General features: G+C 32.8%; 3 protein-coding genes across 11 annotated transcripts; all 3 read right to left on the bottom strand.

Annotated features, from left to right (window-relative positions):
• Positions 1–2283: 2283 nt before the first annotated feature.
• Positions 2284–6278, bottom strand: LOC114374963 (somatic embryogenesis receptor kinase 1-like). 9 transcript variants are annotated; one of them, XR_003658662.1, is made up of 6 exons: positions 5949–6088; positions 5620–5792; positions 5362–5452; positions 3996–4204; positions 3309–3527; positions 2284–2655 (listed from the first exon to the last, which is right to left on the bottom strand). XR_003658662.1 is itself a non-coding variant. In XM_028332693.1 (6 exons), exons 3-6 carry the CDS (start codon positions 5671–5673, stop codon positions 3393–3395), a joined length of 489 nt encoding a protein of 162 aa, XP_028188494.1. In that variant the 5' UTR covers positions 5674–5686; positions 5757–5792; positions 5949–6088; the 3' UTR covers positions 2287–3392. The 9 variants fall into 9 exon arrangements, 2 of the variants coding, with proteins under 2 accessions (XP_028188494.1, XP_028188495.1); XR_003658663.1 differs by lacking the exon at positions 5362–5452 and having other exon boundaries at positions 2287–3221; positions 5620–5667; positions 5757–5792; positions 5949–6278; XR_003658661.1 differs by having other exon boundaries at positions 2287–3221.
• Positions 6279–15966: 9688 nt separating this feature from the next.
• On the bottom strand, positions 15967–17895 carry LOC114375877 (serine/threonine-protein phosphatase 7 long form homolog). Its single transcript, XM_028333742.1, has 3 exons — positions 17467–17895; positions 17305–17389; positions 15967–17218 (listed from the first exon to the last, which is right to left on the bottom strand). The coding sequence occupies exons 1-3, from the start codon at positions 17604–17606 to the stop codon at positions 17102–17104; spliced, it is 342 nt and encodes a 113-aa protein (XP_028189543.1). The 5' UTR covers positions 17607–17895; the 3' UTR covers positions 15967–17101.
• Positions 17896–22373: 4478 nt separating this feature from the next.
• On the bottom strand, positions 22374–23931 carry LOC114374942 (secoisolariciresinol dehydrogenase-like). Its single transcript, XM_028332669.1, has 2 exons — positions 23630–23931; positions 22374–23331 (listed from the first exon to the last, which is right to left on the bottom strand). Exons 1-2 carry the CDS (start codon positions 23665–23667, stop codon positions 22560–22562), a joined length of 810 nt encoding a protein of 269 aa, XP_028188470.1. The 5' UTR covers positions 23668–23931; the 3' UTR covers positions 22374–22559.
• Between the last annotated feature and the right edge of the window lie 2593 nt (positions 23932–26524).

Below are 26524 nucleotides of genomic sequence, written 5' to 3' on the forward strand. Positions count from 1 at the left end.
AACAAACTTTGATTTTGCCTTTCTTCTCATTGGCCAACGAGGGTAATCTCTCCATGGTTGGAAATAAGAAAGTTCCTATTGAAGGATATCTTAATGACAAATGGTATCAAACAATTAAAAGTAATAGAATAATCAATTTTTTTTTTAAAATTACTCCACAATTAAAAGTATATGTTTCTTTCATCTCAAAGCCTTCTATTATCTTTTATCTCTCTTTTAGTTTGTGAAAAAAAAAATTAAAAATAATGTTTAAAAAGTTAATTAATTATATTATTAATTAATGATTAAAAATCATATAATTGAATCTTCATGGTGCTTTTGAATGCGGATTCTCATAAAGCTTGTTAAATAATACCTTTGGTATTGATTATAAGGAAGAAAAAAAAGACATTTTATATTTGTTAAGATTAGTTAGCTTCATTAAATTTTGTTATTTTCAATTAAAAATAAACATTTTTTCTAAACTATCATTTATTGAAATTTGATATCAAACATAAAATAATGGATAAATAATCATTTTTGTCTCTTAATGTATAAAGCGTTACAAAATTCGTTTTTAAAATATTAAAATTCAAATTTTAGTCCCCGAAAGTGAAAAAGTGCGACAAATTCATTCATTCGTTAATTTTCATCTGTCACCGTTAATGAAAGAGCCTACATAGTTGATGAATATATTGAACCAAAATGTCACTAAGTTTCCATTAGACCAAAATGTGAGTTTTCATTGAACTAATTTGTCAGACTCCAAATTTCATTTCATTTAAGGGTAACATATAATTTAATCTTCATTTTTCCTCCCCGTCCCTCCCCACTTTTTATCGTTTCAAGTATAACATTACAATAAGTACTTTAAAAAATAGAAAAACAAGCATAAGTTAGACAAAACATAACAATAAACATAATATTGGTTAATAAGCATAACGTATCTGTTGCTCTAAAATTTCTATTGCGACAACATTAGGTAGTGATAAAATTAAGTTGGATCTCATTTTTTGTAAGAATTAACTTAATGGTTGTGTATTTTTGTTTTAGTCTCATATTTTATATAAGGTATTATTACATTAAAAATTTAAGAGCAATGGACAAATTATGCTTATTAATAAATAGTATGTTCATTATTAAGGTTATATTTGCAACGATAAAAAGGGGAGTGGAAAGATGAAGATTAAAATATATTTTATTCTTAAATGAAATTTTTTTTTAACAAATTATTCCAATGGAAACTTATTAACATTTTGGTCTAATAAAAACTTACTTACATTTTGGTTAAATTGATTCAACAGACATGTTGGCAATCATTTTTGTCGCATTTTCATCCCTCCGAGCCACATAGGCTCTTTCATTAATGGTAATAAATGGAAGTTAACGGATGAATGGATTTGTCGCACTTTTTTCACTTTCAGAGACTAAAATTTGAATTTCCGTTGTTTGGAGATGAATCTGTTACTGTTCTATACATTTACGGACGAAAATGACTATTTATCCTAAAATAATTCTTAGCCTTATTAAATGAAAACTATTTTAGAGAGTTTTTTTTTAAAAAAAATAAGACGTAAGTGAAATTAATTTATATTTAAGAAAAAAAATAAAAGATTTTTATTGCTTGCAACCATACCGGAGGGAGTATTTTTGCATTTTGCAGTGCATGTGGGCAAATAAATTAGTTTTATAATCTTTTGGAAATTTTCTTTTCTAAGTTTACTTTACATTTATTTAGAAACTTAATCATGGAATGCAGTTGCCTGAAGATTAACCCCACCTAGTATTGCCATTGCTTTCATAATTCATATGATTTGATGTGTTTTTATTTGTCAAAAAACACTGTAGATGGATACATTAGATGTATTATTTAATTATTTATTTGGCAAAAACTTATTCCTGAAATTAGTAAAATTTGATTTTTTTTTGTGAGCCTTTTCTTTAAATGATTGATTTTTAATAATTTTGAATCGTATAACAATGATTAAATAATTAATAGCAACAATTATTTAATTGATTTGGTCGGTTTCGTTATTGCTATTGATTGTGATTCCTTATCATAATTCTTAATTATGTATTTTTAACCTTTGATTTATATATATATATATATATGTGCGTGCGTGCGTGGGTGTGTGTGGGTGTGTATTTGTACTTCATAATTAGAAAAGGTTTCTGAAAGTGACCTATTTTAAAACACTTAAATAAAATGTATTCTTTAATCTATCTTTCTAGGTTAATGAGAGGGCCTTTTTTTTTATCTTAGTCTATTATGCATATTATTTCTAATATTTATGGATTGAGTCATTATGACATATCAAAATATTCTCTCATATATGAAGGATTTGGATACATGATTGTCTCCAATGTTAGTCTTACGACACATTTATTATTCCGAGACTAAATGGATCAAACACTTATATACTAAAACAAACAGATCAAATAAAGTCTAACCAAGGAAATGCATGGTCGCATAATTCAATCCGAAGGATACACAACCTTCAAGTCTTAAGCATAAGGTGCGTAGAGGCTAAATTGTGAGATCAAATTGTGATCCGATCGGAAGGATAAATAGTCCTTGAACCTCAAGCACAACATGCATCAATGCTAAGTTATGAGGATCGAATTATAATTCGACCCAAAAGATATATAGCCCTCAATCTTCAAACACAACCACTACTGCATAAACGTTATTGTACATCAGTTATTTGATACATACAACATCGATTATTAACTGTTGTCGTAACAGATATCATAGAAAAGAACATGTTTACGACGATGGTTTTTAACAACCGTCTTAGAATGTGTGAACTTTCTAAGACGGTTGTCTCTATGACCATTTTAGAATGTAATATATTCTACGTCGGTCCTATTCACACGACCGATGTAAAATGTGTTACATTCTAAGACGGTTATAAAGACAACTGTCTTAAAATGTATTATTTTTTTAAAAAATATTTTTTGTACCCTCAATTGCCTCATCTATTATTTAAGTAAGTTGCTACTTTCACATGCAGAGCACACCATGCATAGTATAAATTCCAATTGATTAACCAGCAAATAAATAGCAATCAACAATGCAGATTTCAAATAGTAAAGAAGTTCCTAGAGCAAGGCACATTCAAGTATTACTTTGCAAACCCACCCTCTAGTGAAGTACATAGAACACACCTATGGCAACAGGAATAACAAGAAACAACTGAGCAAGACATTCTCCCAACTGAGCAAGGTTCACCAAGGCATCACTTTGTTGGAATACAAATTTTGAGAAGTTATAAAAGATATCAGAAATTATGTCAATCTTCGGTGGAGTAAAAAGAGCTAGCTCTTACCTGTGATCTGAATTTTGTTTCATGGCTTTGAGTTACACAAAAAATTGCTACAAATGCCATTCTTGGAAGGATCTTCCTTTCCTGTCACAGGATCATAATAAACAGCACGACGCACACACAAGCTGGCAGTTTTTCCATCAAAAAAGTCCCCATACCTTGTGGAAGCAATTGAATATAGTCGAACATTATGAGCAGCCCCAGGTTTTTTTGAATTTTCACCTTGTGGAAGCAATACTTTTAAAATTTAAACAGAATAAAAAAATTACAAAAAACAGTAAATATTTTTCATTTTTAATAATGGCTCTTCTATTATACTAAATATATATATATATATATATATATATATATATCAATTAATTTTATTTAACTTAGGATTAATTAAAATTTCAATAATTTTAAATTTTAGTTTATCTGAAAAGGTAAAACACAATCAATTTAACTTTGTGTTACGATTTAGATTTAAAATTAAAATTAAAATTGAGAAATAACACCTATAAGAAATACAAATAAAACTAAATACTTAATGCAGAAATCACGTGCCTTAATGATAATGTGAATTGTTCTTAAAAAACAATGAAATGCATTTGCATACAAAAGTCATAAAATAGTAGAAACAAACAATGAAATAACTAGTAATAAGTGCATCATAAAATATTAAATGAAATGCAATAGTAAATAGCCACCTACCGTGTCCTTGTAATCCATAAGTTTGGCCAATCCAAAGTCCCCAACAACAGCCTCAAACTCTTCATCCAGCAATATGTTGGCAGCCTTCACATCACGATGAATAATCTTTGGGTCACAATGATCATGCAAATATGAAAGACCCATTGCAGATCCCAAAGCTACTCTTTTCCGAGTTGGCCAATCCAGGGGTTCTTCATATGGAGGACGCTCTAAAATAAAGCAATTACAAAATTATAAGACAATAATAAACATTTAATGACTGAGAATATAACCAGTATGGGTGGGCCAATAATACAAGTAAAATTTTCTTAAGCATAAAATTTTCTTATATCGTTACTTGGTCGTCTCTTTTTTCTTTGAACTTGGGAATTTCTGGAATAAACTTTCCCCAAGAAATAGCCCCCCAAAATAATAAACTTGAGAATCCCTTTTTATATAATTATGAATGCCACAGCTCGAGCATCCAACAATTATACTACTTTCATAAGATATATTGTGTTATGTTACGATTTTATTTATGGCTAAAATTGGCCGCTTGTTTTTGGTTTATCTCTATTTTTGGGATATTGAAAAAAAATGTGTATATATTCCATTTTGTGGGCATCTATTTTCATCTTATTATGTAGCTATCTTATTTATTTATATTCCTTGCAAATGCTATAGTCTAATTGACCTCGTCTCTATTTGGGTTCCTTAATGTTGGATCTATTTTTTTTTTCTTTCTCTATCTTATTAAGAGCTTTTTTCTTTTTCAAATTAAAGCACTTTTAAAAATTAAATATCAAAATTGGATTGTTTTAAATATTATTAATATGAGGTTTTTTTTTATCATTAACTGAATCAACTAAGTAGTTTCATTAACGAACTTACTCAATTAACAGTCAAAACAGTCACATGCTAATAACATAATTTAATTAATAATTAAAAACAATTCCATTTAATTTCAAGAGGTGTTTCAGTGTGGTCAATCAACCTCTTTTTAAGTAATTAGAGTTTGGACTAGTTATTGTTCGTGGGTACTAAGAATTCACGTCATGCTTCGCATATAATTCATCAAAAGAAACTAAGAATAATTATGAACAGCTGAAGACTCAACAGTAACAAAAACTTCCAGATCTAATCAGCCTCTATATATATATATATAGTTCATACGAAAAATTCCTTAGTGAAGATCAAAGCTAAAAAAGTATTTGAATGTAACAAGAAAGAAAGGCTAAACAAAATTTAAATGTCAAGAACATTAATTTTGGAAACAACTGCATAGCAAAATAACAATTGCATAGCAAATTAACCACCAAAAAAGTAGAAATCAACTTATAGCAACAAGAGAGAGAGAGAGAGACAAAGCAAGCAGAAAGAGTTATACTTATCAGTATCACCGATGGGACATACGCATATATACACTTGGGACACAAATCATGATTTGCCTCTGCATTAAACTCATAACATAGCATAGCCTAACCCAAAACAAATAGCGTTAGCGTATTTAATAATCTAACGTTCAAACAAAAGCTTCCAGCTTTCAAAACTTGCAAAGCTGGCACCAGTAAACTTCAATAGGAATACTTTTAGGACCAATTTCAGTCCAAATAAAAATAGGTATGGTTGGCAAAAGCTTGAATACCTTGCTGTTAAAATAGGTATGGTTGGCATCCTCTCCCCCTTTCCATGTCTGCATAAAATAAAATTCTCTGCACTAATTCAAATAACATACCTATTGTTTCAACTCTATAAAAATTCGAAGTACAAATAATTACATACCAACAAACGCCGTACCAGAGCAGCAAAACTTCAATCCTTCAACATAACACCATACGATGCAATGAATCAAGCAATTAAAAAAGTTAATCAACCAAACCCACGCTCTCACAGTGCCTCAAAAAGGATTGTCTCACGGAAATGTAAACTAACAAAATAAGAAGGAAATGTGGGAAGAGAGAATAGATCTGAGACCTTGGAGTGCTTGTTTGGGGTGAGGTCGGCATTTTCGAGGGCCTTTTTGCCGGCGACAATGCAGTAGTGGAGGCAGTCGTTGAAGCGGCGATCGTTCTTGTCGTTGATGTAGCCCTCGGCGGAGAAGCCGCGGATTTGGCTGCCAAAGCACGTGCGGAACTTGGAGGCGTCGAAGCGGTCGATGGGGGTGATGCTGCTCTCACCAGCGAGAAGCTTCTCATATAACCCCTCCACGTCATTCCTGAACACCGACGCGAGCCTTATCCGTAATAACCACACGCTTCTTCGCAGAGGAGGCGCGTCACTTGGCGACGGCATTGTTGGGGCCCCGAAGAGGATCCAAGAGAGAATCGCGGAGGGTGATGATCGTCGAAGGCCAGGTTGTTCGTCGGAACCTCGATGGCACCGCCGCCTGCACTGGAGGTTCCCGCGGTGGTTTGGGGGTTGGAGATAGGGAGGACAAGAGGCGCAATGGAGGTCATGACGGTTTTAGAGAGAGAATGGAAGGAATTTTGTAATTTGTGATTTTAGAGAGAGAGAGAGATAATATGCGAGGAGCTTAGGAGCTGGATTTTGAAGGGAAGAGAAAAAGCTTATTCAAAGACAATCAGAATGAAAAGACTGTCTTTGGATTACCAATACAACTACTATGGTCAACACGGGACCCGTCATAGTACTCCTTATTGCTAGTAATGAAGGTGGTTATTAAACGATCATCGTTGTATATTTTCGTCAAAATTACTATAATGTCACCGTGTATCTTTCAACAACGTTTTCTTCTTAACTGTCCTAGTTAGTGTGTCGTTAAAACGGAAAATTTACCGTACAGGGCTTGTTTTACAAACAATTTACCAAAGGGGGTTCGTTTTTAAACAAATAACATGCAGGGTCTGTTTCCGACGTGGGTGCCGCCATTGATACTGGCGGGAAGCTTGAACCGCCAGTGCCAATGGCGGTAAGGAGGGTACCGCTAGTCCCAGTTGCGGGACATGTGCTGAGTAGGAGAGAGGGGTGAGGGTGTGCCGCTGATGGCATCTGCGGGACAGGTGAGAGAGGGTGGGTAGGGTGGGTGCCGCCAATGCTGTTTGCGGTACAGGTGAGAGAGGGTGGTGCCGCAAGTACTGCCTGCGGGACACTTTGGTGCCGCCAGTACTGCCTGCGGGACACCTTGGTGCCGCCAGTACTGCCTGCGGGACACTCTTGCTTAATATATCTGTGACTCTGTGAAATAAAACATTAGGTGAAGTACAAGCTAGTCAAATAAAACATTAGGTGAAGTACAAGCTAGTCAGTGGATTTGCAGTTAGAAAGAATCCTTGTATTAACCAAAGAATATTAATTGTATAATTTATATACGTATTAAAAATGTATGCAAAGCAATATGAATTTTATTTATCAACGTGGTTTAGTTTAACAATTATTTTTTTTTGTTAGTTATTTTTTATAATGGTATGTGAAAATTTTCAAATAATACTTAGAATATTGAACATAAAATACTATCAAAATAGTTGCTGGCTAGTTATATATTATGTATATTCATCGATTTTTGAATGAACTTCAGTGCAACAAGTATTCAAATCATTTCAGTAGCTTTCAAATCCAAATCCAATGTGTAGACAAACATAATTGATCTCGTAATAATTATTGCGTTTAAATTAAGTCTAGTTAAAAACAAAAAATGAAGATGAACCAATTAAGTTTGTTACAGCAATTATCACCAAAGTGTGCCAATGCTGTCTGGGGTACAGGTGAGAGAGGGTGGTGCCGCAAGTACTGCCTGCGGGACACTTTGGTGCCGCCAGTACTGCCTGCGGGACACTCTTTTATACATGGAAGATTCTTCCTCAGCCGCTTATATCCACCTGGTGTGTTTTAATTTGCTAGATTTTTAAAACCTTATCTCATTTGTGTGTTTAAGCAACGCATATAATTTCCGATTTCCGAGTCATGCATGTGATTTAATTACAAATTATTCTCATGTACATGGCACTGAAGCTAGGGTTCAAGGCACAAATTAAACAAATTTTTTCTAATTTTTTTTTATCTTTTTTGTTTTAAACTTTTTTATAATTTTAAACACAGTTTTTATTAATTTTGTTATCTTTTATTTCTTTTTTATCATACAATTTGAAAAAAAAATATCATTTATATATTTTCTATTCCTTATTTTTCTCTTCTTACACTTTTTTCCCATAAATCAACCATACAGTTTTGTATATAATAATAATAATTTTAAACCACTCCACTTGATAGGTTTGATGGGACTGAAGCTTGGAAAGTGATCCTGAATGATGAGACTCAAGCCTGATGCAGCTACGGTTCACATGCATTGAAATTTTTTTTATACAGGCTTGGGAGGAGAATAGGGCACTGTATTGGATAGGGAAATCAGAAATCACATGCATGTATGGCAGCTTAAAGAGCTAGGCATGTAGGAGGTGACTTCTATACAGAGTTACTTTAATAATGGTGTATAAATTTGCGTACGTAGCTCTTTGCTAAAAAAATTCTTTAAATAGAGCAAATTTCAATCACACTCTGCACACTTGCATAAATTTGAGACCAGAGTATTGTGAAAGAGGAAGAAAGAGTTTTGAAGTTTGATTCTATAGTAAGTAAGGATGTTTTATATTTATTTAATTAAAGTTTTCTTTCATTTTGTTTATTTATGATGTACAAATTTTTTATTTTGAAGTAGCAAATATTATGGTTAGAATGAAATTTGAAGCTCAACTTTAAGTGTATTAATTTTGTAAATTACATTTTAAATATTAAAAATATTAGTAGTAATTATTTGTAAGCCTTTTTGTTAATGGTTTTTGCGTCTGAATTATTATTTGACATATAATTTAATTTAAGACAAAAAATAATTACATGCTATTTCTTAAGTATTTTGTTGTTTGTTCTGAGTACGAAGTTTTATTTTACTTGTAATAAAATTTAGTATAAGTTAACAAAAAGAAATTTTAATTTTAATTATAAAAACAATAAGAAAAATATTACCAATTTTAAAAGTCCCGTCATTTAAATTTACTAACATGGGAATAACAATTTTTTGTTACTATATTTATTAGTAATTTATTGATTTTTAGTAATCATAAAAGAAGTTTAGTTGGATTGTATATATTTCTTTTATCTTGTTGTCTCACTAAGTTTCAAATTAGTTGTTCACCGAGTATTTTTTGCCTTACATATTCGCGCATGTAATTTAATTAATTAACCATTGAGACTATTAAGTAGAGATGGAGGAAAAATTATGCCTTATTTGTCTGTGTCCTCCATTCCTATATATAGATAGTATACTTTCCTACTAATTTTGTCATATGTATATATATATGATATATCCTTCATTACCGAATATATGTCATTTGAGTTAAGTAAGTTGTTCTCGTTAATTAGTACTGAAAAACGACTTGGAAGATACAAATATGGGGGCGCCTAGGCGTGTTGGCCATGTTCCGTCTGAAATTTTTTTAAGTGTAATCCTTTCATTTATAACCCTTCCATTTTGTGTTTGTTTGGAATTTTTTTGAAGTAGGAATTTTTCATAAATTATTTAATTAGAGTACTTTTTTTTAGAATAAAGTATGAATGTGAAGTTTAAGTTTAATAGAGGAAGCAAATAAATATTTGATATTTAATTGAAGTAATGATTTTATTTGTTAGACTAATATTTGAAGGCAAAGTTTAAGTGAATTAATTTTTTTAATTAGAATTTTTATTATAAAATTAGTATGAGTAATTATTTATTTTAAAACTCCTATTGTTATGATTAATTATTATTAATTTTGATGATGTAGGTATATCATGAATTCAATTATTACAGTGTTGTATTTCAATGGAAGAGTATATGAAGACAATGATGGTGTAATATTTGAAGGCAGTAAAAAGGCCATTCAGATTAAACGCGGAATTAGTTTCAATGCTTTGAAAAAAAAATTGGAGATAAGGTAAAGTTAGAAAATAATGAAATTATTTCTACTATAAGTTGTAGATTTTTAGTTTCAGGAAAATATGTTGCATTGCAAATTTGTGATGACGAAGATGTTGAAACTATGATCGAAAGTTTTCAACAACAACAACAAATGTCAGTTCTAGAATTGTACGTAGAAAAGGATGTTGCTGGTGGTTCGATGTTTCATGCTGCAAATTCTGTTACGTCATGTGGACGTAATGTATCTCATCATGAATCGGAACTGCCAAGAAATATAAGTAATTTACATGATGATGAAGATGATGATGATGACGATTACCTTGCATCTAACTCATACGTTGAAGAGTCTTTCAATGAAGATGATAGTGATGATGGAATATCTGATACAGACGATGAAGTCACTGACATCGTTGAACCAGTTTCAATTGTTCACCCAACCGAAGGTAAATGTTTGTGAAATACAAAATTAGTTGAATACATCTATCTTTTTATGAGAATTGTATTTAATGGTAACTAAATAGGAGTAGTTTGTTGACATGATTTTTTTTTTTAAATTATTAGGTGTACCACAAATTCAAAATCCATTTTGGAATGATGCTATGCATTATAATAATATCAATTGGAGTCATCCGGACGAGGAGGACATTTGTGGTCTGGACATGCCAACGACTTTTAATGTTGGACAAGAATTGTATGTTGGCATGGATTTTGACAGTAAAGATGCAGTAAAAAATGCACTGAAACAATATGTGATGAAGGTGCATCAAACTTTTAAGGTTGTTGAAACGAAATCACACAAATATATCGTTTGTTGTCTCAACAACACCGAAGAGTCTCCTTGCCCTTTTTATATGAGGGCAATTTTATCCAAAAAAACTGATGCATGGAAAGTGACACAATGGGGTGGACCGCACACATGTCTAAATATGACTATGACACAAGACCATGAGAAGCTTGATTCAAATTTAATTGCGACTTGCGTAATAGGTACGTTTTTTATGTTCATATTATCCTACTTTTGTGTTATTTGTTATTTTAATTTGTAATTTTATTTTAGTATTTGAATTACAGGCATGATCAGAGAAGATCCATCAATAAAAATTTCTTTGATTCAAGAAAGGATAAATAGTGAATTTTCCTATAAGGTTTCATACAGAAAAGCATGGATGGCCAAACAAAAGGCGATTGCAATTGAACATGGCGATTGGGAAGAGTCGTATGCGAAACTCTCGTCATGGCTAACACACATGCAAAATCATTCTCCTGGCTCTTACTTTCAAATACTACATGACGATTTTATTGTTGGTAATAGGGTAAGTCGCGAACATCGTCAGTTTCATCGAGTATTTTGGACATTTGGTCAATGCAAAGAGGCTTTTAAGTACTGTAAGCCAATCATACAAGTTGACAGCACACATTTATACGGCAAATACCGTGGGACCCTGTTAATGGCCACATCGCAAGATGGAAATGGTGGTGTTCTTCCTCTAGCATTCGCCGTGGTCGAAGGCGAGACGCTAACAGCATGGTCATGGTTTTTGGCCCACTTGCGTGAACACGTCACAGATAAGAATGGAATTTGTCTAATATCTGATCGTCACGCGAGTATAAAGTCTGCTGTCGCTAACGAACATCTTGGTTGGCAACCTCCCCACGGTTATCATGTGTACTGCGTCCGACACATAGCCAGCAATTTCAATCGCAAATTCAACAACGCGAAACAAAAAGAGATGTTCAAGAAATTGGGTAAGGTTGATTTTATACATTAATTTAATTTGAGTTTGATGTCTACATACAACTTTTGATGATAACAAATTTGATGCAGCGTACACTCCTTGCAAGCATGTGTTTGATCAAAACTTAGAAAAATTTCGTCAACTGAGTCCAGCCATAGCAAGATGGATTGATCGCATTTCAAAGGAAAAATGGAGCATGGCTTACGATACATCTGGACGACGATATGGTCACATGACAACCAACCTATCAGAATGTGTCAATAAGGTGTTGAAAGATTGTCGCAGCATTCCAATAACAGCGTTGGTCAAGTCAACATATAGTAGGTGCCGAAAGTACTTTGTTGATCGTGGTCGCCAAGCCCAAAGACAATTAAGAGAAGGCCAAGTTTATTGTTCTAAGCTTGTTACAGAACTTAGGAAAAATCAAGAACAAGCTTGTTCGCACATCGTTCGTGTGTACGATATCCACTCGACAAGGTTTGAAGTAGAGGAGACCTTCAATCCTATCACGCAACGTGGCGGACAAAAATGGGCAGTTAACTTGAATGGCCATTATTGTCAATGCGGAAGGTATTCTGCGCTTCACTATCCATGTTCACACATTATTGCAGCTTGTGGTTACGTGAGCATGAACTACTACCAATATATAGATGTTGTTTACACCAATGAACACATCTTAAAAGCATACTCCGCACAGTGGTGGCCTCTTGGGAATGAAGCGGCAATTCCTCCTTCTGATGAGGCATGGACACTAATCCCTGACCCAACTACAATTCGTGCGAAAGGTCGGCCAAAATCAACAAGGATAAGGAATGAGATGGATTGGGTCGAACCATCTGACCACCGACAAAAATGTAGTAGATGTGGAGCTGAAGGGCACAATAGGCGTCGATGTCCAATGCAATCTGACCGTGGGAGTAATTCATTTAATTGATTTATGTATGTTACATGACGATCTTGTATTGCTTTAGGTTTTGTTCAATGTATTTACTTGTTGGTCTTCAATGAAATCGTCAGTTACTTTTTGTTGAATGTGTGCTTCTAATGAAATAAAATTACATTTAGAAGTTGAAATAAATGGAGTGGATCAATCGAGGTTGAGTGACATTGGTGTTGATCGTTAGTTAGAAACGTTAGTGTGTAAGTATTTTGTCTACCTTAGTTTTTTTAACTATCTACAATGACAAACTATGGACTTAGTCATTATGGTTTAGTGTCTAAGTATTTTGGTTTAGTGTTTAGGGTCTAAGCCTTAGGTTTTAGTGTTTAGAACTATGGGATTACGGCTAAGTTTTTTAAAATTGAAGGGTTAGGGTTAGTTCTTATTTATTTTTAGGGGTTAGGGGTTACTTCTTATATGTTATGGGTTAGGGCTAATTTTTTTTAGTTTAGGTCTAGGGTTATGTTTTTGAATTTGAAGGGTTAGGGTTACTTCTTATTTTTTTAGGGGTTAGGGGTTACTTCTTATTTGTTAGGGGTTAGGGTTTAGTTCTAATATTTTATGGATAGGGTTAGTTTTTTGGTTTAAGCGTTAGGGTTTAGTTCTTATATTTTAGGGGTTAGGGTTCAGTTCTTTTTTTTTATTTTAGGGTTTAGTGCTTATTGTTTAGGGGTTCATGTTAAGTTCTTTTTATGTTAGGTTTTAGGGTTACTTTTTTATTTATTTTAGTGGTTAGGGCTAACTCATGTATAACGGTTAGGGTTTAGTTTTTTATTTTAGGGAAATACAATTACATTTAGAAGTTGAAATAAAATTTCTTTTTTTTAAGGGTAAGGGTTTAGTTCTTATTTTTTAGGGAAATACAATTACATTTAGAAGTTGAAATACAATTTCTTTTTTTTAAGGGTAAGGGTTTAGTTCTTATTTTTTAGGGTTAGGCTTAGTTTTTTTATTTTAGGGGTAGGGTTTAGTTATGAAAATTTTTGAGCTAGGACTAATTTTTAGGGGTTAGGTTTAGGTTTTTTATTTTAGGGCTAGGGGTTAGTTATGAACATTTTAGGGTTATGACTAATGTTTAGGGGGTTAGGGTTAGGTTTGTTATTTTAGTGTTAGGGGTTAGTTATGAACATTTTAGGGTTATGACTAATGTTTAGGGGGTTAGGGTTAGGTTTTTTATTTTAGGGCTAGGGTTTAGTTTTTTTATAGGGTTAGGCTTAGTTATTTTATTTTAGGGTTAGGGTTTAGTTATGAAAATTTCAGGGTTTAGGACTAATTTTTATGGGTGAGGTTTAGGTTTTTTTTGGGTTAGGGTTTAGTGCTGAACATTTTTGGGTTAGGGCTAATTTTTAGGGGTTAGGGTAGGTTTTTATTTTAGGATTAGGGTTTATTTCGGAACAGTTAAGGGCTAAGTGCTTATATTTTATAGGTTAGGGTTATTGTTTCATCTTTAAGGGTTATGGGATACTTTTTATGTTTTAGGGGTTAGGGTTTAGTTCACATTGAAATTCATCGTTACTTAGAAACATTAGTTTTTTCCCTTTGGCTACCTTTGTTATTTGGTTAAGGGTTTAATTCTTATTTTTTAGGGAAATACAATTACATTTAGAAGTTGAAATAAAATAACTTTTTTTTGAATGTGTACTTCTAATGAAATAAAATTACATTTAGAAGTTGAAATAAAATTACTTTGTTTTAAGGGTAAGGGGTTTAGTTCTTATTTTATAGGGTTAGGCTTAGTTTTTTTTTTATTTTAGGGTTAGGGTTTAGTTATGAAAATTTTAGAGCTAGGACTAATTTTTAGGGGTTAGGGTTAGGTTTTTTATTTTAGGGTGAGGGTTTAGTTATGAAAATCTTAGAGTTAGGACTAATTTTTACGGGTTAGGGTTTAGGGTTTATTGTTTGTAGGGTTAGGGTTTAGTTGTCAAAATCTCAGAGTTATAGAGTTAGGACTAATTTTTTAGGGGTTAGGGTTAGGTTTTTTATTTTAGGGTGAGGGTTTAGTTATGAAAATCTTAGAGTTAGGACTAATTTTTACGGGTTAGGGTTTAGGGTTTATTGTTTGTAGGGTTAGGGTTTAGTTGTCAAAATCTCAGAGTTATAGAGTTAGGACTAATTTTTTAGGGGTTAGGGTTAGGTTTTTTATTTTAGGGTGAGGGTTTAGTTATGAAAATCTTAGAGTTAGGACTAATTTTTACGGGTTAGGGTTTAGGGTTTATTGTTTTTAGGGTTAGGGTTTAGTTGTCAAAATCTCAGAGTTATAGAGTTAGGACTAATTTTTTAGGGGTTAGGGTTAGGTTTTTTATTTTAGGGTGAGGGTTTAGTTATGAAAATCTTAGAGTTAGGACTAATTTTTATGGGTTAGGGTTTAGGGTTTATTGTTTTTAGGGTTAGGGTTTAGTTGTCAAAATCTCAGAGTTATAGAGTTAGGACTATTTTTTAGGGGTTAGGGTTAGGTTTTTTATTTTAGGGTGAGGGTTTAGTTATGAAAATCTTAGAGTTAGGACTAATTTTTACGGGTTAGGGTTTAGGGTTTATTGTTTTTAGGGTTAGGGTTTAGTTGTCAAAATCTCAGAGTTAGAGAGTTAGGACTAATTTTTTAGGGGTTAGGGTTAGGTTTTTTTTATGGTGAGGGTTTACTTTTGAACATTTTTAGGGTTAGGGCAAAGTTATTTATTTGAAGGGTTAGGGTTTAGTTCTTATTTTTTAGGGAAATACAATTACATTTAGAAGTTGAAATAAAATAACTTTTTTTAAGGGTAAGGGTTTAATTCTTATTTTATAGGGTTAGGCTTAGGTTTTTTTTATTTTAGGGTTAGGGTTTAGTTATGAAAATTTTAGAGCTAGGACTAATTTTTAGGGGTTTGGGTTAGGTTTTTTATTTTAGGGTTAGGGTTTAGTTCTGAACATTTTAGGGTTATGACTAATGTTTATGGGGTTAGGGTTAGGTTTTTTATTTTATTGTTAGGGTTTAGTTTTTATTTTATAGGGTTAGGCTTAGTTATTTTATTTTAGGGTTAGGGTTTAGTTATGAAAATAGCAGGGTTTTGGACTAATTTTTATGGGTGAGGTTTATGTTATTTTTATTTTTTGGTTAGGGTTTAGTGCTGAACATTTTTTACTTAGGGCTAATGTTTAGGGGTTAGGGTTAGGTTTTTATTTTAGGATTAGGGTTTAGTTCGGAACAATTGAGGGCTAAGTGGTTATATTTTATAGGTTAGGGTTAGTGTTTCATATTTAAGGGTTATGGGATACTTTTTATGTTTTATGGGTTAGGGTTTAGTTCACATTGAAATTCATCGTTACTTAGAAACACTAGTTTTTTCCCTTTGGCTACCTTTGTTATTTGGTTTAGGGTTCATTGATTATTATAGTTTGATACGCGACATAAATTCTATCCATAAGTAAGCCTTAATAAACTGAATATCATACATTACGCCATGAATGTCAAATTACAAATATACAACAAAGCCTTAATCAACAGAGACATGCAAATCATTCATTTTGGTGTCCGTGATGTCGTGAGGATGTGCCACATGGTCGATCCCATCTTCGTGCTTGGCGATCAGGATTTCTTCTGCCCCGATGCCTCCCCGCTTCTTCTTCGTCAGCCTCCGCAGAAAATGCGTTACGCAAATCAACACCGAATAAGTCACCTGTATTAGGTATTTGTCCCGGTACATTCCATTGTGTTCCTAACGGGGCATTAGGTGTTGGAATTGGCCCATGATATTGCTGTGAAGGGGTCATTGTGGGCCATGAAAATTGAGCTTGTGTTTCCGCAAAACCACCGAACGAATGCTGGGTTGCAGAAGTATCAGTGTCATGACCCTGAAAAGGATACTGATACATCTGTGTCGGATACTCAGCAAATGTTTGTGGCGTGTAATACATTCCATGGCCACGCTCCGCCATTTGTTGGGAATATTCTTCTGCTTCAACAGTGTCCCTTCTTCTGTCTATCCCCTGAGTTTCAATACTTGACTGAAGCATGTGAAACTGTTGTGCGGGAAATTGACGCTCTGATGCGGGACCATGTGACACTGGCTCAGTGACTCTCTCTTGCTCTTCGGATAAAATTGTAATTTTTTCCACATAAGGCACGAGATCATCAAATGTGCATGTTTTCCTCCCTTGAGGAGACACCATGTATTGTAATGCCTCTGCAACTTCACCCTGCATTTGTAACGGTAACAAAATTAATGGCCATCATTAAATAAAAGTTCAACTTAAAATTTGAAAAAAAATTAAAAAATACCAATGTAGTCGTCTTTGCATTTTCTGGGTCAACAAACATCTTTGTCTTTCGCCTATACCAGACCATGTAGTCCGAGTTAAAACTCAATAGGCCTTCTTGTCGGGGATAAGCGTCGACCCTAAATGCATGCCGATTATTCCACTGCTGAATCATTGGGGCGAACAATTGCCCCCAATTTTCGTCATGTTTCCCCTTTAATGTTATGCCATGAATGTTTAGGGGTTGTGAAGGAGACTCTGGAACTGGTTGTTGCATCCCAAATTGTCTCAAGACTCTGTCCGGTTGGTGTCACTCAATAACTTGGAAACAAATTAGTGGCACCACCGCATACCACGCAAGACTTCCGACTAAACAAACGGGAGGCAAGAATGACATAACGGTTGATGGGTAAGGCTCCCACACAAACTGCATATAACAACATAGTTGTGAACATTGTAGTAAAATAAGACATATAATTTTTTATTTTACAAATACAATAGCATGGTTCTTACCTCATGACGTTTCATAATATCGAACTTGCGACAAAAAACTTTCACATCATCATTGCCGATATGTTGGTTTCCACGTCGCAGCCACCTACAAAGAATAAAATTTAATATACCCTAAAACCATTTATTCTATTAAAATGAAAGACGCTGTTAAAAATGACTGACATGTGCCCTAGTGGTGTATTTTCTATGTGGGAAGGAGTCCTCTTTGGAGCCAAGGTGGGACATCGTTCCCATGCCCACAATTGTAGTAAGATGCACATACCTCCGATTGATTTAGTTTTATAATCGGTGGCACTGCACATCTCTCTGTATAGAAAACTAAGTACGGCAGCTCCCCATGCATATCTGCCACATTCTTCAAAGTCACATAAAAATTGAAGGTACCTTACCGAAACTCTGTTACTGGTTTTGTCAACGAACAAGACACCTCCAATAAATCTCAGTATCCATGCACGGGCAAACCTTCGTACTTGTTCTTCGTCGTCGTCATTATTAATTTGATCAAAATGGTGAGCCAGCCAACTTAATTTAACTACACTACCTTTAATTTCACCTTCTTGTGGTATGACTCCCAATAATTCCTCACATAAATCAGCTCAATCAAGATTTGTTGGACCGATTAATGGTAAACCATCCACACTTATACCTAACAACACAGAGACGTCTTGTAGAGTGATAGTACACTCTCCGCATCTCATGTGAAACGTATGTGTTTCCAGCCTCCATCTTTCTATCAGAGCACTAATTAGTGAGGCATTTATTTTTAAGAAACCCATCTTGATAATCCACCCGAAACCAGATTGTTGAAGAAAAGGAAAAATTTGTTCTGGAATTTGTTCTTCCCCTTGATACGTGGGGACAGCTCGTCTGATATGCAATTTCCTTTCTTCTTCCTCATTCTAAACATGTTCTGAAACATGCTTAGGTTGCATCCATAATACATCAGTATCGATGGGGCCAGATTTAATGTTAATGTGTGATGAAGATGATGATGAAGATGCCATTGCTGCTGCAAAATAAAATATAATACATGTGAAGAAAACTTTAATTTATTAGTAAACTTTAAATATATAACAATAAATTTGTAAAAAATCAAACTCGGCAATTTTTAATATATTCTATACATAAATTAAAATATATGTGAAGAAAACTTTAATTTATTAGTAATTTTTTTTCTACAATTAACAAATAAATAATTGAATAAAATATAGACTAACAAATTATTTATAATACAAACAAATATTGAAATGCAAAAAATCTTTTCAATAATATATATACAAAAATAATAATAATAATGTACAATGTATCATATATTTAATCACTTAAATTTTCTAAAACAAATAATAATAACGTACAAATTAAAACTAACAAATAATATATATATCATTCTAACTAAACAATAATTAACTCAAATAATATTAAATTATGATCTCATTTATTTAAAATACAAAATTATAATACTAAAAAGATAGATTTACGTGTGTCAAGTGTCTAATATTACAATTATTTATTTAAGTGTCAAATATTTAATATTACAAAAACTAAAAATTTAGGTGTGTCTAAAATTTATAAATATATACCTAAAGATAATATTAACTTGTGCCTAATACTAAAAAATCTAATATTACTTATTTGATCCTAAAGTATCATCCATGTATATATATTTATTAGACTAAACTATCATCCGTCTAAATATATACCTAATACTACAAAGCTAATATCACATGTATAAAATTTAAGAGTATACACAACAACTAAATATATATACACGTAATATTTTTATACTAACTAAACAAGTATATAATATTATTTTCAATTATACTTACTCATACAATTTTTTTTACTAGAGATTAAGTTATAAAATAATTTCTTATTTAAAACTCATAAGAATAATTAGTTTGTCAACCCCTGCATCATATATTTTAATTCTACGAATAATTAAGAATACAATTAATTATATATGTAGTACACAAATAAAATAAATTTACAAAAATAATTGAAACAAGTTGATAAGAAAGAATAATTATTTTAGAAAATTTTATATTTCTTGAGTTAGAATATATTTTATTTTACAGATATTTCTAGAATTCATAATAAAATTCTCATTCTTTGATAAAAAAAATTAATAATAATATTCTATGCTATGCTGTAATTACTACTAATAATACTAAAATATTATATACAATAATCAAATAACATCTAACAATATATACAATAACAATAACTAAATAAAATTTTAATTCTAACTAACCAAATAACAATTACTACTAATACTAAAATATTATACACAATAACCAAATAACATCTAACAATATATACAATAAGAATAACTAAATAAAATTTTAATTCTAACTAACCAAATAATATTTTCATACTAACTAACCTAATATTGGAATATTTATTAATAAGTAAAAAATAATAACACAATAGCTACTCATACAAACTAATTTAAACTTAGAACTTTTGTTAATAATAACTAACCTACTATTTACATACTAACTAACTTATAATACTAACTAACTTAAACTTATAATATATATTAGCATATTTACTTTGAAAATACATACCAGAAATTTAAGGGCACTTGAAGCACACTTGAAGCACACTTGAAAGATGAATGCACAGAAGAACACAAACACAATAATCTCTCAAACTCCAGAAGAAGAAAGAAAGAGAAAGCAAACTAAGGAAGCTGTGTAAACGTAAACGTAAAGAATAATGACTTCAACATTTTTTTTATAGCCCAAAACTTAAACCCCACCCCCAACGTTCAAATTTTTTTTAACGTTAAGATGCTATATATGCAGCCTTTTCAGAACCTGAAACCTATTGCTTGCAAGGTGCAGACCAAGCCTTCATTCACGTGAACATAGGTGTGCAGGCTTTTCAGAAAAAGGTGCAGACCAAGCCTTCATTCATTCACGTAACCCACAAGCCTCTCTCTCCCCCTGTCCCGCAACCAACAGTGGCGGTACCGCCTGCTTCTCTCACCTGTCCCGCCAGCTCCAAGGGCGGGACCTCTCTCTCTCCCATCCCGCCATTGCTGCTGGCGGCACCCCTCCCCCTCTCTCCTAGTCAGCCCCTATCCCGCCATTGCCACTGGCGGTTCAAGCTTCCCGCCAGTGTCAATGGTGGCACCCACGTAGAAAACAAACCCCCCCCCCCCCCCCGTAATTTCTTATAAATTAGACCCTATTGAGTAAATAGTTTCTAAAACCATCCCTCCTCCGTAAATTTGCCTCGTTAAAACACTTTATTGTAGTAATGAAGATATGCAAAGACTAAATTATAAGGTTCGGATTCCGATCCAACCCAAAGATAGTGTACCTATATTGTTTTTTTCTTTCTAGCTCTCTTTATCTCTAAGTATAGGATAGCATATAAGTGTTTATCAAACATTTTTTATTTATTTTGCAAGTGTGTCCAACGGTTTATACCCCAGAGCATACTACAAAACGTGATGGACCCTACAAAAAGCAATTATAAAGTGTTACGTAATTCAACACAAGATAGCCACCTGGTTGTAGTTTCTCACTTTTGAGATAAGAAACAGAGTTTGCAAGCCGTGTTAAAATTTCTCTTATACATATTGGTTTTGTACTTTCTAGCAAACGGTATTATGATATACTATGATCTCTCAACAAAATCATTTACGAATTCTCAACCGGTTGGTTGGTTTGTGCACTAATTGCTTTTTGGTCTTTGGCAAGCAAGAAGAAATATGAGAAGTGCATGATTATCTTTGTCTAAGTAATGCCTCCGTGGGTTATTTTTCCAAGAATAACAAGAAGATGTCATGCTCCATCTGTAGCCAGAAAGGATAAATGTAAGTGACTCGTACTCTATTATGTTTGGTAAAAAATTTGACGAGTTTATAAGTTTTTCTGACTAATTTATAAACTTATTTGATTAAAATAAATTTGTTTGAAATATGAGTTTATTTTAATAGTTTATTTTTTTATAAATTATTTTAGATAGTTTATTTTGATGAGTGATTTGAAATAGTTTATAAAAAATAAGTTAACTATAAGTTATTAAATTTATTTAATTATTCTCAATTTTATCTTTATTTTTTTAAAATTTCATTTTATTCTTTAATTCAATTCACTCTATATAATTTTATGTTTTTACATATTGTCAATCACTGTATCATTCCTTATTAAAAATTCTTTAAATTATATTAACTTTATAGTTATTGTTAAATTATTCTTCTAAAATTATATTACTTAATTCTTTTTTACATGATTTTTATTTTATCAACTCAATTCATAAAAACAAAATTTCTTTTTTTATTAACCAAACCTATACACTTTTGAATATGTCATTTGATATTTATCAATTAATTTTATTAAATACTTTTATCAATTAACTTATAAGTTCTTAGCTAGTTTTAATTTTTTAACTCGATCTTTTAACTTATTTATAAGTTTTTATAAGTCAATTTGATCAAATATAACCTTGGTCTCGCAAGGTAATAGGGAAAATATCCTGAAACCTCAGTTTGTCCTCTTGCGTAATAAAATCATTTTCAAAGCTTGATCACATATATATTCGCCATGCATATATCATAATTATTTTTTAAATGCCATTTTTTTAATTAAGAATAAGCCAAAAATTTACTTCCATGTCCAATTCATTTATTCTCTCCATCATGATAAAATTATAAAACATAATTCTGGAAGAAGAAAAAACCTCAGTTAAAATTATCGAACAAATTTTCTGGCTGTGATAGGTTAATCTAAGTCTTTATCTCGCGTGTTCAGCTACAATTATTTGGATTATATACATACTCCACGATGAAAAACGACACACCGTAAAATACTTAAATTTCAAGAAAAGAGGGTGATAATATATCGGAAATTCAACACTTATATAGATGGCCTATTATAAATAATTCCATCACCTATTGAGAATATGTTTAATATCTTTAGTTTAATTAGAAAAAAATAATTTAATTTCTTTTAAGAATTTGTTGTTTGTTTTAAATCTTTAGAATATTTTAGACGATTTTATTCATAAAAAAGGTAGTAGCGTGATTATATATTGACGTGTGGGTGGAGGAAGGCATATATATGAAACCAATTTCATCCAATTTTTACATACAAATACAAAAACGGCTAGTGTACGTGGAATGAGGCTTATAATACCCTATATTGCTTTTCTTCACATACGCTGGCAGATAAAGTTTCGGAACTGCAGTGCCCTCTAAACACAGTCATCAAAACACCAACACTATAATTATTAAAAGACATTTTTTACTCAGACTGCCCAAACACAGAAAATCCTACATTTAGATTGGTGAACCCTCCATCTAACACAAGATTGTGACCACTAACATACTTTGACTCATCACCTGCCAAATATAGAGCAGCTTCGGCCACATCGTTTGGCACAAGATGAACACCTTTTAGGTTGGAATAAATCTCACCATTTCGGTCTTCATCAAGATTGAAACATTTCTTAGTCAATGGTGTGGCAACCACATAAGGGGACAAGCAATTTACCCTAATACCAAACTGTCCAAGCTCCACCGCAGTGTTTTTCATCAGTCCAATTAGTGCGTGCTTTGAACTTGTGTAGGCATGTGAAGCCCCTCCACTAAAGGTTCCAGCAACACTAGCAGTGTTAATTATGCTTCCCCTTTTAGCAGGAATCATAACCCTAGCAGCGTGCTTTGTTCCCAGAAAAGGACCAACCAAGTTCACACTTATCACTCTCTCAAAATCAAACTTGCTGTTGTCAAGTATGCTTGTTTTTATCTCATCAATTATGCCAGCATTATTAAACATGATATCTAGATTGCCATACTTGGAAATCGCTGTGTTAACGGCGTTTTGAACGTCGTTTTCGTTTGTGACATCGCAATGGACATAGGAAGCGGATTCCAAGTGTTTGCAAAGAGAGAGACCCAAATCGTCTTGAATATCAGCTATCACAACGTGTGCTCCATGCTTAGAGAAGAGTCTTGCAGTGGCCTCACCTATACCGCTAGCACCACCACTGATAAGAGCCACTTTCCCTTCAAGCCTTATAAATATTTGGGTATGACATGTTAGGTTAGCAAGAAGACAGCTGTCACAGTTCTATAATTTTATCTAAGACAATTGGTATTTGTTAACGTATATAATCCTTTATTTTAGTATGAATGCATTAGATAAAATTTGTTAAGCTACTCATACTAAAAAAGAAATGTGTATGTAACAAATATTAGTTTATTTATTTTTAGTATGAATGTGTTAAAGTTATAATTATAGATATTTTCTTAAAATATACTAAAGTGTCAAAGTATGTGTGAAAAAAATGAGGTGAAGTTACAATTCCTTACCTTCTATCAAGAACCGAGACAGTAGAAATACTTGCCATGAGTGAGCTTTTCAGGATATATAATATAGCCAACGAGAGATGTTTTAGAGTGTTAAACGTAATTGCTTAATTATGTGATCGTGAAGGATGTACCATAATCTGAAGTTTGCCTTGGTCTTATATAGAGTTAGCTTTACGGCTTTACCTCCCATGCAACAGACGTAGACCACTTTTGTTGCGGAAAATGAAAACGAAATCATTTACGAATTCTCGAACCAGTTGGTTGGTGTGTGCACTAATTGCTTTTTCGTCTTTGGCAAGCAAGAAAAATAAATCTCAAGTGCATGATTATCATTTTCACGTAATAATATATACATTCATCAAATATGCTTCCATGAAGAATAGCCACAGTAAACTTTAATGAGGGGCTCCGGCAAATTAAGTGTAGCCAGAAGAGGATAAATGTAATTAAGTGATCAAGATCAATGTGCATAGTGCACGCACTTGCCCTAATTAATTTGACAAGGTGATAGAAAAAAAGTAAAACCATACTTATATGTGTCCTCTTGCATAATATCATAAGATGTGAGACCTATAAAAAAAATATTTTCAATAAATTTCAATGTGAAGCACCGGAATGTTCATGTGAGGTGGGAGAGTATATGGGAGAGGTGAGTAGGCCTATAAAAGCACCATTGATAGGTGAAGGAAAAACTATTTTCTCATTATTCTTAATTCTACAACTAAAAAAGATAAAAATAATAATTTTGATTCTTTATTCATACTATGGAGGGATGTAATATATTTATAACGATCACATTCAAACAAAAATTTAAAAACTTTATTCTAGAACCTACCTAAATGAGATATTTATCTATTATTATAAAAAGTAAAACACAAAATATCAATATTAGGCACTTAATTATTCCGGTGGAAAAGTTAATTTAATTTCTTAACGTTTGGTGAACAAAGAAAAATAACCGACTAGAGGATAAATGAAAGTGACTCATGCTCAATGCGCACACGCACATGCACTAATTAGCCTAATTTGTTTGGCAGAGTGATAGGATAAAACTCCAAACTCAGTTTTATTTTAACACGGTGATGTGTTTGAATTTTGAAAGATTGCTTTGGAACTTAGTCACATTTCATTTTCCAGGTGTGTCCCACGGTTTATATATACCTACCCTAGATCATATTACAAAACGCATGCACGTGGTGGAACCTACAAAAAGTATTTTTATCACGCAACATGATTACATTATTTTTTTATAATTATAAATTAGATTCCGTCTCATTGTTTATCCAAAAGTTTTAGTTTTCACTATTGTTGTTGCATTGTGTTACTCCTCCATAGTTAGGTGTTTTTGTTAAATAATGTTTATAGTATATTATCTTTTATATTTTTATACTTTTAGGTGTTTTTCATTATCTAATACTAGCATGAAAAACACTTTTTATGACGTTACTTTTACGTCGGTTAATCAAAAACCGACTTAGAAAGAACACAGTGATATTTTTGTAAATATATACAATAGTTTTATGATGGTTTTTCAAAAACTGTCTTAGAATATTGTTATTCTAAGACGATTTTGTGAAACCGTCTTAAAATATTGTCATTCGAAGACGGTTTTTATAAAACTGGCTTAGAATATTTTATATTATTTTTAATTCATTTCTCCCTCCACACTCTTGTGCTCTCACTCTTCGACTTCCCATTCGACTCTCTCTCTCTCTCTCTAAGGTTCCCAAGCCACCACCTCAGCGCCACTCTAGGCTCTGCCTTTACTCTCTCTCGCATGCCCTCTCCCTTCCTTGAAGACATCCTACTAAGGAAGATGTCGATCTCTTTGACGTTACCGCCAAAGCTTCCCTCTCCCACAACAAGGGTGCCGATTGGGCCTCCGCTTTCGGCTTCGTTCAAGATTGCTACCTCCGTGCCATCGCTGCCAATACTCACTACCATTGTTAGTACAAATGTGTTTCAGCTTGTTGAGTGATTGTCTCTCAACTAAGACATGAAACTCCTTGAACTTCTCAAGAACTTGGTCTTTTGTCTTCAAAACATAGACCCAAAGTTTCCTAGAACAGACATCAATGAAGGTAACAAAATAAAGTGCACCACTAAAGGATTTCACCTTCAAAGGACCGCAAACATCTGAATGCACCAATTCAAGTGATTCAAATTTTCTGGAGGGAGGATGCTTCTTGAAGGATACTCTGGTTTGCTTACCAACCATGCAATGAGAACATTTCTCCAAATCTACATTTATCAATCTTGAAAGCATATCCTTTTTGGCTAAAAACTTCAGCCCCTTCTCACTGATATGACTAAGCCTTCGATGCCACAAAAATGCCTCTATATCCATAGCATTCACACTATCTCTAGCAACCAAAGCTTTCATCCAATACAGCTTTGAAATTTTCTTCCCTTGGCCATAACCAGGTTACCCTTGGTGAGTTTCCACTTTCCATAACCAAAGTGGTTATCATAACCAACATCATCAAGTACATGCACAAAGATTAAATTAAAGCGGACATCTGGAACCTGTTTCACTCCTCTAAGTAGCCACTACATTCCCATGTTGGTTTGCAAAAAAAAAAACATCACCAACACTAATCACCTTGGACATGCCATCATTACCCATCTTCAAGACTCCAAAATCACCTAGAGTGTAAGATGTGAAGAACTCCTTCCTCGTTGTAACATGCAATGTAGCACCACTATCAATTATCCACATGCTCTCATCAGATACATGATTAAGCGAATCAAGGTCATGGAGAATAACAAGATCATCACCGATAGCAGTAGTCACACAATCATCATCATGATCCTTCTCTTTTGGCTTACCCTTCTTGTCTTTATTCTCCTTCTTCCATAGAAAAAAATTCCTCTAGATATGCCTCGTTCTGTGAC

This window comes from Glycine soja, chromosome 11, assembly GCF_004193775.1.
Source record: "Glycine soja cultivar W05 chromosome 11, ASM419377v2, whole genome shotgun sequence".
NCBI lineage: Eukaryota > Viridiplantae > Streptophyta > Magnoliopsida > Fabales > Fabaceae > Glycine > Glycine soja.

Coding starts and splice junctions, on each gene's coding strand:
- LOC114374963 (XM_028332693.1), bottom strand. CDS start 5,673: ATGCAGACATGGAAAGGGGGAGAGGATGCCAACCATACCTATTTTAAC. Junction 5,453..5,619: donor ATACCTATTTTAACAGCAAG/GTATTCAAGCTT, acceptor GTTTTGGGTTAG/GCTATGCTATGTTATGAGTT. Junction 3,528..3,995: donor TTATGGATTACAAGGACACG/GTAGGTGGCTAT, acceptor TGCTTCCACAAG/GTGAAAATTCAAAAAAACCT.
- LOC114375877 (XM_028333742.1), bottom strand. CDS start 17,606: ATGTGCAGTGCCACCGATTATAAAACTAAATCAATCGGAGGTATGTGC. Junction 17,390..17,466: donor AATACACCACTAGGGCACAT/GTCAGTCATTTT, acceptor TATTCTTTGTAG/GTGGCTGCGACGTGGAAACC. Junction 17,219..17,304: donor ATATTATGAAACGTCATGAG/GTAAGAACCATG, acceptor TGTTATATGCAG/TTTGTGTGGGAGCCTTACCC.
- LOC114374942 (XM_028332669.1), bottom strand. CDS start 23,667: ATGGCAAGTATTTCTACTGTCTCGGTTCTTGATAGAAG. Junction 23,332..23,629: donor GTCTCGGTTCTTGATAGAAG/GTAAGGAATTGT, acceptor AATATTTATAAG/GCTTGAAGGGAAAGTGGCTC.